This window comes from Cynocephalus volans, chromosome 1 (assembly GCF_027409185.1).
Source record: "Cynocephalus volans isolate mCynVol1 chromosome 1, mCynVol1.pri, whole genome shotgun sequence".
Lineage (NCBI taxonomy): Eukaryota > Metazoa > Chordata > Mammalia > Dermoptera > Cynocephalidae > Cynocephalus > Cynocephalus volans.
The window spans coordinates 6,999,794-7,014,164 of record NC_084460.1 but is presented as its reverse complement, the minus strand read 5'-3'; the positions used below and the strand labels follow the sequence as shown (position 1 = coordinate 7,014,164).

The following is a 14,371-nucleotide window of genomic DNA, read 5'->3' as shown; positions in this document are numbered from 1 at the left end:
CCAGACAGTCAACTTTTTAGAAGCAACTCATCTTTAATAATTTTTTAATAAAATTTTTTTACAAATATTTATTATCATGTTTTATTGGTTTCATAATATTAAAATATGTGTAATTATAATAACGAATTCAAGGGTACTTCAAAAAGTTCATGGAAAAATAAAATTAAAAGAGAATATAAACACTTTCATGAACTTTTTGAAGACCTCTCATATAATTGGCTTAAAGAGGTTTGTAAAAATATTACAACTGACTGTTCATGAACATGTAACTCGACCGCTGAATGCCAAGTACAACAAAGATTACTGAGAGCTAATAAATCTCTACCTCTTTGAGCAAATCATTTACGTTGGCTGGTCTATTAAGTGAAGGTCCTTTGAGAATGCTTCCAATATTCTGATTTATGTGATAAATCATGATAGGGCCAGTCAATCCATTGCTCCTACTTGACAATATTTACAATCACCTGCTGTTCTGGAGAAAAGTTTTTATTGCACTGGGATATGGATCCGGTTATAATAAATTTTGATTTATCTTGGTGAATATTGGGATCTATATTTATGCTTTCTTTTCAGGAACAAACAGGCCTTAACACTTTAAGAGACTTTAAAAATACATATCTACTAATTGTTTTGCAGACTTTATTATAGACTATGCACAACTCTAGTTAGAATCACTGAAAATTTGTTTTGTGGCTACTGCAACTGGGTTTATTTTCAGTAACTTTTAAGTTTTAGTACACATAATAATTACCTCTAACAATTATGATGGGGGTTAGAAATAGTGCAGTGATAGAGATCTGAGTTTTTAATAAGCATTCCAGGTGCTTCTGGGGCAGAGAGCCCAGCACTGTAACTAAACTCTAAATAATAGACTTTAATAGGATTTACAGTCCTCCAAGGCAAACATTCTAAAATTTACATTCTATTATTCTTCTTTGTTATATTACACTGGACAAGACTTCCAAAACAATATTACCAGTATCAGAGCCTCAGACTAACCCCAGTGGGTTATGCACTACACTTCTGGTAAAGACACAGCTTTCACAGTTGTTAATGTTAAGAACTTGACATACATTACTGAATGAGGAGAGTATGTTTAAACTTATCACAAATGGGGATCAAAGTATCTGTCTGAATGAATGGGGTAGCGTCCCATTTTTTTCATTTTTGAAATGTCTGGAAATTATCTTTTCCTTGAATATTTGTGAATAAATCCAACTGATTCTGGGGCTTTTGGTGGGATCCTTTTGTGAAACACTTCTCTCATAAGTTCTGGTCTGCTGAGATTTTCTACTTCACAATTTAGATTCCTTTTTTTCTGGTTAACATTCTACTTCACTGAAGCTTTCAAATTTAGGGCACATTATGAGTTTTCAAAATATTGTATCTATTATTTTTTTTTCTTGGTTTCTAATTTCATGGTTCTTAAAAATTACATTTAAGGCTCATCTTATTTTAATTTTTTCTTCTCTTGAGAAGAACTGACTCTTGAAATTTTTTATCAAAGCCATCATTTTTATGTCTGTTAGTTTTTTTCCCCCTTACTACTGTTATACCCTCAAATCTTAGGTTGAATATTTCAGTAAAAAGGCAGAAATTATAAGAGAAAGGTTTAAACTAATTAGTTATATGACTTACACGAGGGTACTTCAAAAAACTTGAGGAAAATAGAATTAAAAGGTAATACAAATTTTCCCATGAACTTTGTGAAGACTCCTTTTAAATGATTTAAGGTGCCATCATTGGTCACATCAAGAAAATCATATACAAGGTCATGCAAAGTCATAAAATATCTCTTTACATCACAGTTACTTTAAGAAAATTAGATGATGTATTTCAATCCCTGGAAAAATTGTTACAGTGGGTTGCAGATCACAAAAATTGCATATAATTACGTTTAGTTAAGTACACTAATGGGAAAATGCAACTTTTTCTTGATCATCAACGACATCTCAGTTCTTAAAGCACCATTTATAAGTTTCTGCTATTAGAGAAAGGTGAATTTCTAGAACTTTCCCTAAAGCATCAACCTGCTTAAGGGTTAGAAACATCATTGGATCCACAACAAACTGTAATATATTTGACATTTTGTACTTCCCTGTAGGTGTTACAGCAATAATTTACAAATACTTTCGATTCACTTTTCACTGGCAGGTGGTTAAATATTTCTGGCCTTCTATTAACATGTATTACTAATCAGAAATATTAGCATTATTAAAATGGAATATGCAAACTGAATGATTATCAAGTATTCACCAAAGAAAAAGGCATTACATTAGGTGCTGCGGGGCTTGAGCTAAAGAAGCTTGACCTCACAATAAAAATAACCTAAGGCATAAGGAAACATGTTAGGAAAGGAAATTCTGAGACTGGGAGACACCAGGACAGTTCAAGGAGATACTGATTTTTAACTTGGACTTTTGAGAGAGTAGTATTCAAATAGGAAAGATATCTAAAAACGTCATGAATTAGGGTGTATATTCATGGAAATAGAAAGCATATGGTTTATGAAACTACAACTTGCCCTGAAGTTGGAGAAGAGGCACAGACAGCTCAGGTGGAGCCTGGTAGAGAACTGGCAGGAGAGCTACAAAGACAAATGCTCATCAAGGTTTTCTGCTTAGGGGGAGAGACAGACCCATAAAATCATTTTTTAAAAAAGCATATATACAGAGATATGTACAGTGTGACATGAGGCACACCTGGGGGCTCCAGGAATGTTTCCACAGGAGTGCGATAGAGGAAGGAAAGTTGGTTTCCGACGGCAAAAGCATTGGTGGGTGGTGTTCACTGAGGACTTCTTGAGGAACAGAGAACATTACACGACCCAGAGAGAAGGAGAGTGGCATGAGGTCCCATTTTATTTTCTTATTTATGTATAATTTATGTATAATTGATTATACATATTTTGGGGTACAGTGTTGACTATCGGTATTTGTGAATATCATTATTACTGGCATGTTCATTATTACAAATCATAATTATTCTTTGTGTCCCTCACTCAATGTCTCCCTAACCGCCTCTCCCTCCCGCTTTCCAACTTCTAGTAACCATAGATTTGTTCTCTCCTTCTGAGAGGTCCCTTTAACACTCCAGCTCAGAGAGGATGAAAGCCTGTGCCACTTAAAGGACAGTGAAATGTATTCAACGGTTCAAATTAATAATCCTTAAATAACGTAGCATCACCCCTAACATGGAGGGAAGGACCTGTGCCCATCGGGTTTGCATACCTTCTGGGCAATCATGTTGCAGATCTCAGGCAGGAAGTCCTCACTGAGCAGCTTGTAGAGCTGCCGTTCTCGAAGGGAGGTCCTCTCTCGAAAACTCTCAGTGACCTGCCTCCATTCTTCTTCTGTTTGGCAAAGGAGCCACCAAGTGCCTTGGCCTGGCCCTTGAGATCCTAGAAAAGAAAGGAATGGACTCACTAGAACCTTTTTTCCTATTTATTCTCAATTTTATTTCTTAGGAAGTCAGAAAAATATGAGACCTATGACTTTCTTAAGGTTGACTGATTTTTCCTGTTACTGTCATTGTTTACAACTAAAGGAATGCCTAAAGACAATACAAATATAACTAATGTGACTTTAACAAGATAGATTTTAACATACTTGAAATGCTTAAATACATTTTTATATGAAAATGATTTTGAGTTTTAACCTCTGTGAATTTACATTGTAATACTGTAAAATGATATTTCCCCCCAAATTTGTGCTATATGGATTACAGAATTAATTTAGGTAGAAGCCAGGATGTACTAAACCCATGAGGAAACCATTATGTCACAAAGCATTGACATTAAAAAGATATCTGAGATGCTGCTAATTTGTCCAAATGTTTGGGTGTCTATTACACTGTGCCCAGTTAACAAGGCACCAGTCCTGACCTCAAGTGGTCCGTCAGATGGAAAGATGGGCACAGGATAAAGTCTGAGGGAGAGAGGGCTGAAGAAGCGTAGGAAGGCTAGTCAGAGACTACTGTAATAACCTTAACTACTTTGCATGACTCTGGAAAAAGAGAGTCACCATCATAATGTAAATGAATCATGTTTACTTAATCCTTTCTAAACTCCAGCAAAGATCATTACCATTTCTTGTCTGTGGCTCAGATGCCAAGGAGTTTTCTTCCTGCTTTTCACTGAAACACAGGAAAAGGAGGCACCAATTAAAACAAAGACACGTCCAAAATTGTTTTGTGCTTCCCTCAGAAGGGAGACCCAGTTAACTCAATACTAAAGTCTGTGTGTGTGTTTGGGTGAGTGTGTTTGTGAGAGAGAAGGGGGCGAGATTAGAAGAAAATTCTATGGAATAAAGGAACACTAGCATGTAGGCTTGTCAGTATACAGGGAAAGTCCTGCCACATAGGAACCCGGTAGTATGGTAAGAACATGGACACACAGGAAATTATTAACTCAGACAACTTTTTGGAAATCAAACAGATGAATGAAGTGTTACCAGTTAAATGCTAAGAAAGAGAACTCTAGAGATTCTAATGTCCTCCTCCCTGATTTAGGGATACACTGAAGACAGGTATTAACTTAAATTTATATGAGGGTACTGAAAAATCTGTGGAAAAACAAAATTCAAATATGAATCTTTCCATAAACTTTTTGAAGTATGCTTGTATAAAGTAGAGGTTAAAAATGGAGGGCCAGCCAGTTAGCTGAGTTGGTGAGAGTACGGTGTCAAACAGCAAGGTCCAGGGTTTGATCCTTGTACTGGCCAGCTGCCAAAAAAAGGGGCAGGGGGTGGGAGGGTGGAGGAATGTCTATTCTGAAGTTGAACTGCCTCTATTTAATGTTTGCCACTTACCACATGACTTCTGGAAAGTTCATTAACTTTCCTGTGAAATGGGGCTAATGATAGTGCCTACTTCACAGGAATGCTGGGATTAAATTACAAAATGCAAAAGTGCTCAGCACAATATTGTTAAATATCATTGTCGTCTACGTCCCTGAAATGAAAAGGAAACACTGGATTTTTGGTTTGTTTTCAAATATCTAAAGCCGTACTGTTCAATACAACTTTCTGTGACGATGAAAAGGTTCTATATTGCTATTGTCCAATATGGTAGCCATAAGCCACATGCAGCTTGAATTGTGGCTAGTGTGACCAAAGAACTGAATTTTAAATTTTATTTAATTTAAAAATATGATTTTAGGCTTCCAGTCAAGATGGCTAATAGACAGTCCCCAACATCACTCTCTCCCACAATCAACCAATTTACAACTATTAAAAAGCAATGACAGCCAAGCTGGGGCCGCTAGGGCTCAGGGGAAGAGGAGGAGACCTATGGAGTGCATGAAGGCAGGAGAAGCCACGAGGAGAGAAAGACAGGACCACTGCTATCATTTTGAGCCCTGGCTGCTTCAAGGCTGGCCCTGGTGAGTGCACAGAGCAGGAGCTGACAAAAGCTGCAGCTGTGCCTTTCGGTGGAAGTTGTTTGGAGGTGGCAGGGGAGAAGAGGGCCTTGGTGTCCCCCAGGCCAGCAAGACCACTAACAGGATTCCTGTGGACCCACACAGGAGCAAGGAGCCACAACAACTAAAAAAAGGGAGCCACTCAGAGACTGGTGAGTCATTGCAAGGGACAAGTGCAGGGCCCGCCCCATGGGAAGTGTTTGAAGTGATCTGATCTGATCTGCGCCCCCCCCCAATCAGCATAGGACCACTCAGAGGAGACTGGCCAGGAATACAGAACTGCAGGGGGTGCGGTTTGCTGAAAAGACTCAGGCCCAGACCAGAGTTTCCACACAGCCAGGTGTCCTGGACCCACAAGACCCGGAAGTGCCTACAAGGTCAACCACTGAAACTTGAGCTGCACAAAAAGCCTTCCCCAGGGAATCAGCAGCAAAGCAGCCATTTAGTTCAACCATAGGGCTCAAGTGCTGGTCCCCACAGGAAGTTCCTCCATTTTAGAAGTAAGCAAAGGACAAAAAAATTAGTTCCAGTGCAGTTTAAGTGGTGGGGGTAGCGAATAGCCCAACACAGAACTGAAAGAAAAACAAAAACCCCACAGATCAGAGACAAAGTTTGATATTAACTAGCAGGGTCTAACACCACTAAAGAACAGCTGTAAAACCTAGAAGGACTGGAAGCCCCCTGGGATCCCAAGCCAGGGAGGGGGAAAAGGGTGAGGGCCAAGGGTCACAGCCGCCCCCATCCCCAACCATCCCAGCGACAACAACTCAGCTGCCGCGTAAGTGCCCCAGGTTCCCAAGCTGGGGTCACGGGGGGGCCGACGGCCTCAGCCATGCACCCCAGACATCTGCAACCAGCCCAGTGACGACCGAGCCACCACCGGTAGCCCCTGGTCTCCCCTGCTGGAATGGGGGGTGTGGGGTGGGCCATGGGCCTCGATCATGCTCCCCATCCTTCCCCCTCTTCCCACCCTATTTCCCCTCCCCCTTCCCTTCTCTTTCTCCCCTCCCCCTTCCCTTCTCTTTCTCCCCAACTACTCTGCAACAGCATCTTAGAATGAAGTACAGAACCAGGGGAAACCAAACCCGGCGGCAATTGGGCAAGCTGCCGCCACTGCCCCACGGCCCCGCTAAGGTCCTGAGGTGTGCAGCCAGGGAAAGCTGAACCCAGGTAAAGAGCACACCAAAAACAGCATTTTCACATGGGGTAGCCCTCAACACCACCACAGTTGCTGTGGCTGCCACAAAAGCGGCTAGTCTATAGCAGCAGTCACAGCCACTGTGCAGATGGCACGCCAGACTCTCAGCTGCATTGACACAAGGAGAGGCACCAGCAGAGACCAAAGAAAAAGAGGTCCTCTCTCCACAAAGCACACTCCAGAGTAATAGAAGAGGCATCTGATTTCCAATAATAAGGGGAGGACTTGGTCACACCTGTCTCAGTACTGGACAGATCATCTAGGCAACAAACCAACAGAGGAACAGTTACATCTATCAGATGGGAGAACAAATCTATGGTTATTAGGGGGGGAGGGGGAGGGTGGAGGAAGGAAGGGAAGGGAGAAGGGGAGAGACTGGATAAGGGGCAAAAAGAGTAAGTATGATGTGTAACAACGAATATGCTAATAAAAAATACAATCTTGAACTCGGTCTCAGATGCACAGTACTAAAGGAACGAAAGCAACATTAGAGGGCAGCACAGTCCACATGTCCTCGTGGAAGGGAGTCCACATTCCTGGTAGTTACAGGGAAATGGAGGTAAACATAAAACAGCTTCTGAACACAGAAGAACATGTGCACCTCTAACAAAATGCAGAAACAGATGTGTTCGCACAACACAAGGGATTACAGGGCATTTCTCATACAGTTGTAAGGAGGAAATAGACAGCTGCAATCTGTAGTCAGATTTATGGATAGTTAAGAGGAATGCCCATTGAGTTAAAAAAAAAAAATTCTGACTGATCTACTCATAAAATTATTTCCTAGAAATATCTCTTAGTGGTTAAAAAGCAACTCAGGCTGGCTGGTTGGTTCTCTGGGTTAGAGTGTGGTGCTGGTAACAACAAGGTCAAGGGCTGGGATCCCCTTACTGGCCAGTCACCAAAAAAAGAAAAAAAAAAAAAAAAAAGCAACACAGTGAAGTACAGTCTAATATAAGCATTTAGAATAGTAGTTAGTATTTCTAAAATTTAGAGAAAAGCATCTGTTTGGTGGTGTTATAATTTTTAAGAACATGGCCTCACTTCCATAGATTTATAATAATAGATCTGATCCTTAAGGAGAAGTGTGTTTATACAGCACAAGTCAGACCCTTATATATCAAGATTCACATGGTGGAATATCCTAAAAGACAATGATGTATTAACGGAAATTTCCCAAATATAACAGAATCTTTTTTCGCTAAAATTAAATATTAAAGAACAAAAAAAGGTAAGATTTTACTTTTTCTTTTTTGTAGGAGATTGCATTCTACACAAAATAAAGCATGTTTTGGCATGTTAATGAATGAATTCTTCTTAATGGGAAAGAATTAACTTTTAACTCCAATATGATATATAATTCTATTAAAATGCTTAACCACAGAAGTAACTTGCTCCATCCTCCTGTGGGAAAAAACGTGTGAGGTAACAAATTCTGTAAGTTCACACATGCTGGACACTTACTATGGCTGTGCCTGGTTTCAGTGTGTTACACTGTCATTCATCGTCTTGTTCAATTTAAGCATCATTAGAAAGGTAACCATGGTCCAGGAAAGAACACGCTTAGAGATGGTGGGTAACCTGCAGTGAGGGCTTTCTCATTCCTAGAGCACACTGGATTTGAGGAGGACCCTGACCCAGGTCCCCACAGCCTGAGTCTATGTCCTTCCCACGATGTGCATGCAAGTCACGATGAAGGGACAAGGAAGTCAGGGCCCAGCATGACGGCCTAAGACCACAGACTGACAAGGCTTTCTCACCTCACCATGATCTCCTCCTGTAGTTTCCTCCGTTTTGGGGGTCTTCCTCTTCTTTTTCCTGTTTTTCCAGGAACACTCGATACTTTTTTTTGTCCTTCACTTTCCCTGAGAAATAGTATTATTAAATAGAAATGTTCTGGCATAGCACTGATATATGATTCTTAAATTGGTCATTATAGGCTGGCTGGTTAGCTCAGTTGGTTAGAGCGTGGTGCTGACAACACCAAGGACCAGGGTTTGATCCCTGTACTGTATGCTGCCCACCAAGGTCCAGGGTTTGATCCCTGTACTGTATGCTGCCCATCCCTTCCCTCTAAATTAGTAATTATAGTATTTCTGGCCACGAAGTTATTACCAAAATGGATATAAATGTAGCAGTCATAGAGAAAGTGCAGACTGACTTCTAGTCTTCCATCACTGGAATGAGGAACCAAGGAAAACTCACATTTTGCAAAATTAAATGATGAGTAAGATCTACCACCTTCCTAATAGTGAGCAGTGCTCCTTGCAATAAGAAAATCTAAATAAAACAAAGGTTAACATCGTTCTTGGGTGTTATGGAAATGAGGCCTCCCCCTCATTTAGAAAGCACTTAGTATGGCTTATGTTTCAGGCATCATGTAAGATCCTCTGGTTTTACACTCATGGAGCCTAAGGTTCATAAAGCCGATATCAATTCTAGTAGTATAAAGACGTTCTCAAGGATTGACTATAAAAGATAAAACTGTTTCAATGATACGACTGTACTTCTGAAAAGAAACTTGCTGTATACAATAGTCTGAAGTAGGGGCAGTCACCTCAGAAACCTTACATCAAGAATGTACACCAAAAACACAGTATCTTTCCCCACTCTGGTAGTAGAGGCTACAGATTAATTCCTTTTTATTTTTGTATGAAATAATTCCTTGCCACTTCTTTGCAGGTATGCAAAGATTCCTTCATTAGCTGACTCCTTCCTTCATTCCTTCAATTTTCATTAGAAAAAATTGGTGCTGTAGAATTCTGACGCATTTAATTTTAATGACATTTTTATATAGTAGCTATGCTTTCTGACATTAAAGAATATACCTGCTCAAAGACAGTTCTCCATTGGATTTTGCTTGTACCGGGTCCTCTTTGTACATTCGTGTTCCATAAAAATACCAATAGAGTGCCCCAGAATTGTCCTCCCCCAGTGGCTCCACGCGGAGACTGTCTGCATCCAGACCCTAGGTAGAACAGGAGAAAACTAAAATGAAGATTCAAAATTTATACTCAGACATGCCTCACACTTAAAAATGCCCAAGTATCTTATGTAGTTTTCAATCAGGGTGTATGAACCAGACAGAATGGGAAGGTGGCACCTTCTTTCAATAAAAAGATATGGAAACATATCAAATGCTCCCTACCCCACCACTGCCCATTTTACCACAAAAGAGAAAACAAAAGTAATCCTGATGAACATTTCATATATTTCATTTAGAGTTACTGTTCTTTTATGTGTGAACACGTGAAAAAAAAGATAATTACAACAGAGTAGACTCAGATGTTGTGGAAGCTTTGCCCCTGGTGACCGTCTATCACAGCTCTGCCATAAGCTACAGCAACCTCATATTCCAGCTGAGATCCAGCAACACAGCCCCCAATTCACCCCAGGGCCTTCCCACTTTGGTAAGTCCTTGAGTCCTTACCAAAAACTGCACTAAATCACTAAATCACACAATGATATTTTATAACATGTTCATGTGTGGAGCTGAACTGAGAAGTCATCAATACATTTAATCAATCATTTATGACTGAACAGGATTAGAAACTGAACTCTCTATGAATGAAAGCAATAACCCACACCCTCCCTCTACGATATACTTCTAAAATAGACAACAGCAATAGAATAAGGGGAAGAGATATCCACATCTTCCTTCTCAAACAATTTTTTTTGTAATGTGTATAGAGAATGAACTCCATTAGCATATATGGTTTCAAGTCCTTGGAGTTTTCAATCAATATTTCAATTATGCTCAATCAAATTTAGAACATGGGAAATAAAATTCAGTGGCTAATTTAATTGCAATTTTGACTAATGACAGGACAAGAATTAGGTGCCTGTGGTTGTTCCCATCTCAGCTGGAACTCAGTGCATATAAGCAAAGACAAGACAAAACTAGAAACCAAACCAAAGTAACACAGTGCCATACAGATTTATGTCTCGCATTCCCGTGGCTACAGTGATCACGGCTTTGTATACAGTGTTACTGTCAATGAAGAGGCCCAGCCTAGTAACATAAGCCAACCTCTGGCTTCTCTTAATATCTTCGAATCTTGCATTCTGACTGCGTTCCTGACTGCTGGCTTTCTACTGCTCTAGGGGAAGGAAAGGCTTGCCAGCTGCGCACCTTGAGAAGATCAAAGACATCGTCTGCATCGAGCCGGTAGTCACAGAGGCGGTGCAGGATCTCCACGCGGGTCCGCAGAGGCAGGTCCTGGAAGCTGGCTTCTCTCAGAGGGTTGGGCTTGCCTTCTTCCAGCTCCCAGCGGTAGTTGATGATGTCCTCCAAGTAGCTGTGGAAAGTCTGAGGCCTAACCAAACGGCCCCAAACGAAAAAGACATTAATACAAGACAGACGGCGGGTGGGAAAAGGGGCGAAAGAGCGGATGGTCTGATAGCTGACCAATTTTAAACAGAAAGCAGGAATGAAAAGCACTAACGGGGAGGATCTGAAAGTCCCCTCTGAAGCTTCATGCAGGAGACAATCTACTTGGATGTCGCATCTCATCAAATCTCAAAGGAGGTAAATATTTTAAGAGGGTTTTTGACAGAATAGGTTGTACTTTAACCTGCAAACAACACATTCTGGTGAAACAGAGAAAAGTGAGTCATCAGCGGGACAGACTGTGAAGCTGGGAGAAGAGTCCACCCTCGCTGGTCAAGTGAGACCCTCGCAGCTCAGAGACGAGCGGTACTTAGAGAGCAAAGCACCAAAACAAACCACCAAAAAAAACCCAGAAACTCACAGTCTCCCTTGTTTAATTTATTTATATTCCAGTGAAGATGCTAAGAAGGGAAACTCCAGAACATAAGTGGCTGCTCTGACTGGCCTCCGAAACCTTATGTTCTATTATGTATTAACTCTAGGACACGTTATGCAATACTATATTCTAAATGTTGAAGACAGTTTTTCTATAGAAAACATTTGAGTCAGCTTGATGGCAACTTAGTACCTAAATGTGCCTTGCATATATAATAAAGTGCTGGCTGTTAGATGGTTATTCTATATTTCAACTATTAAAGAATCTAGATGTAATTTACCTCATGCTTGATGTGAAAATTTTTCTTACTAATAAGCAAAGAGGTCTAAAGGAGTTGTTAATATTGTAAAAAGAGGCATGGACCGTGCTGACTTATAATCTATGGTAGTTATATTTACTGAAAAGTCAAAGAAAATATTCATGCAAAAAATTAAGAAGCCTTAGGCAAAAAAGAAATTAAAGTTTGTCTTTTCAAAGAGAATAAACTTCTTTTCCCTACTATCTCAAGGGAGAAAATGTGAATATGTTACCTTATCAAAATGCAGCATAATAATTCTAAATATCAAGGCCCTCACAAATTTGACTTGACTGCAGCATTCACACTCAAAACACGAGCACCGGCACAGTAGGAGAGGGTCTGGACTGGCCTCCCTCCACTGCCTGTGAAGCTCGTGCTGCCCCATCAGGAGTGAGAAGCTGGGAGGAAAAGCAGATAGTGTAGCTATGGTGAACCTGAAAATATAAGGGGTGTTTTTTTAGTAGCCAGGAGAGTGAAGATGACAATCTCTCCTTGGTAATCAATCCTTCTTTCTGCCACATGCTTTCGAGAATTTCTAATGCATGCCAAGCTCCTCAAATAGTAAGGCCTGTTTTTCCTGCAGTAAATTAGAACGTTGAATCTGTGACATGGAGATCATCTCACGAGAATGGCAGCTTCATTGGAGGATGCTGCAGGAGCCAGGCTGGGTCAGGCCAGGGGACCTTTCTTACTTCAGTGAGAGCACAAGCACATCACTCCCCGACACACTGCATGTGCATCAGCAGCGTAGTTCTCGGTGCCCACCATCTGCCTGAAAGGCCCTACTCGTCTCACAGAATTGCATGTTTGAGATTGCTTTCTGACAATTAATTGCCTATTAACCTACTCAATTTCAATTACATCACTTTTGCTAGAAGTTTCCTTAAGGAATCTCTACCACCTTGACCAAGAGATACTTGAGGCCTTAGGACTCAAGCTAAGTCAGTTTCTTTGTCTACAGATAAACCTTCTTATATAAATCCATACCTCTTCTTTTTAAACATCAGAAAATGAAAGGGGGAAAAAAATTTTGAAGGCAAATGTACTGGCCACGCGTAATTTTAAATAAAAAGGCTTCAGGAAGCGAAAAAACAGGCTGATATTTTTACTTTGCAGTTGTTAATCTTGTACAGGACACAGAACTCTTTAAGAATCTGATTAAGACTATAAACGCTATCTTCCTGAAAAATGAGCATGCACAAAATTTTGCACATACTTTCGGATTTTGCTATTTGAAGAAGAGTGTAGCGGCACTGTCCTAAACACTGATGTGTATGTGTATTTAAGTTTCTCAGGCTTCAGTCCTAGAGTTTAGAAACCTGAAACATTCATGGGTTTACTCATCTGTTCAGCTCAGTCCAATTCCATCTTAATGACTGTTCATCTTCCTGAAATTATCCTGAATTGTAATAAAACATTTCATTTGAATATGGTAACAAAAAGAAACAACTGGAAGTTCTGAGAACTGGTCTACTTTCCTTCTTGTTTGGCAAAAGTTCCAAATACTCTCTCTCTTTTTCAGAGAAACTCCTCTATAACCAATTACAGAAATGATCCCTGAAAACAGTCTTTCAAATACTCTTAAATGACCCACTTCCTCATTCACTTCCCTTCCTACAAAACAGCAAGAAAGACCACTGGTTAAATAATAATTTAGCATCATATGAGGGGAGAGATGAGCCCAGCTCTTAGTTACCTCTGTTTTCCTTATAATAGAGAGAGAAAGAAAACATGGATGTGTCAACCAACTAACTCACGGAGTGAGCCACTTCTTAGAACCCCAGCAGAGAATCTCGGTCCGCTCCAGACAGAGAACAAGCTTCTGCTGCTGAGACCAAGGAGGGCATGACCTGAGTAATGTATTTTAACACAAGTCTCAGCTGGCAGAACTCATGACAATGCAGAGCAACAAAATTAAGTATATGCAACCCGTTTTTGGAAGATCATAGATAAAAAGAAAGCTCTTGAGTTCTCTGAACCATGTGTTATGAACATAAAAGGGCACCAGTCTCCTTGCATGGGAGCAATTAAGGCACAGCATCATGCTAAGGAGAATGGAGATTAAATGAAAAATAAAATTTATTTCCCCCATGTGCTATTCAACTATTTGTGAATCAAATGAGCACCACATACAACGGTTCAGCAACATTTAACATGAATACTGTATTGAGTTAAAAATTTTGGTTCCTGTAAAAAGGCACTATAAGAATTGGGGGGATGGGGTGGCAGAAGCTGGCCAATACAGGGATCAGAACCCTTGACCTTAGTGTTACAAGGCTGGGCTCTAACCAACAGACATATTTATTTTATTCTTAAAGATCATAAAAATACCCAGGCTAAAATAAGTAAAATAATAGCTCCTTTCTAAGGCTGTGTAGTAGCTACTATATTAAACATACTTAAAATCAACATGATAGCCAGGATAAGTTAAAAATCATGGTTATTTGAAATTAAAGGAAAATATGACTAAGTCAAAATCAATACAAACTAATCTTTTAGCAGAGAAACATGCATGTAATATACATTTTACATTAGTCCAAAAGAAAGCATTAAAGGACCAAGAGAGGAACAAAAAGAAAGAAGCACATGGAAAAATGTGCAATATCTTTAGTCATGTGAGAAATGAAAATCACAACCACAACGAGATACCACTTCACACCCTTTATGATGGCAAATATAAAAAAGACAGTAAC

General features: G+C 40.0%; 1 protein-coding gene across 4 annotated transcripts in view; it reads right to left on the bottom strand.

Annotated features, from left to right (window-relative positions):
• LOC134378712 (chromatin remodeling regulator CECR2) overlaps nucleotides 1-14,371 on the bottom strand; it is a 152,120-nt gene that overhangs the window by 28,530 nt on the left and 109,219 nt on the right. For all 4 annotated transcript variants that reach the window (XR_010023685.1, XR_010023680.1, XR_010023686.1 and 1 more), the window contains exons 3-7: nucleotides 10,747-10,930; nucleotides 9,443-9,582; nucleotides 8,375-8,479; nucleotides 4,085-4,134; nucleotides 3,231-3,400 (exon numbers count right to left, since the gene is read on the bottom strand). Coding sequence is in view for 1 of the 4 variants with exons in the window: in XM_063098030.1 (XP_062954100.1) it covers nucleotides 3,231-3,400; nucleotides 4,085-4,134; nucleotides 8,375-8,479; nucleotides 9,443-9,582; nucleotides 10,747-10,930 (649 nt within the window). In the remaining 3 variants the exon portion in view is untranslated. The remainder of the gene's footprint in view (nucleotides 1-3,230; nucleotides 3,401-4,084; nucleotides 4,135-8,374; nucleotides 8,480-9,442; nucleotides 9,583-10,746; nucleotides 10,931-14,371) is intronic.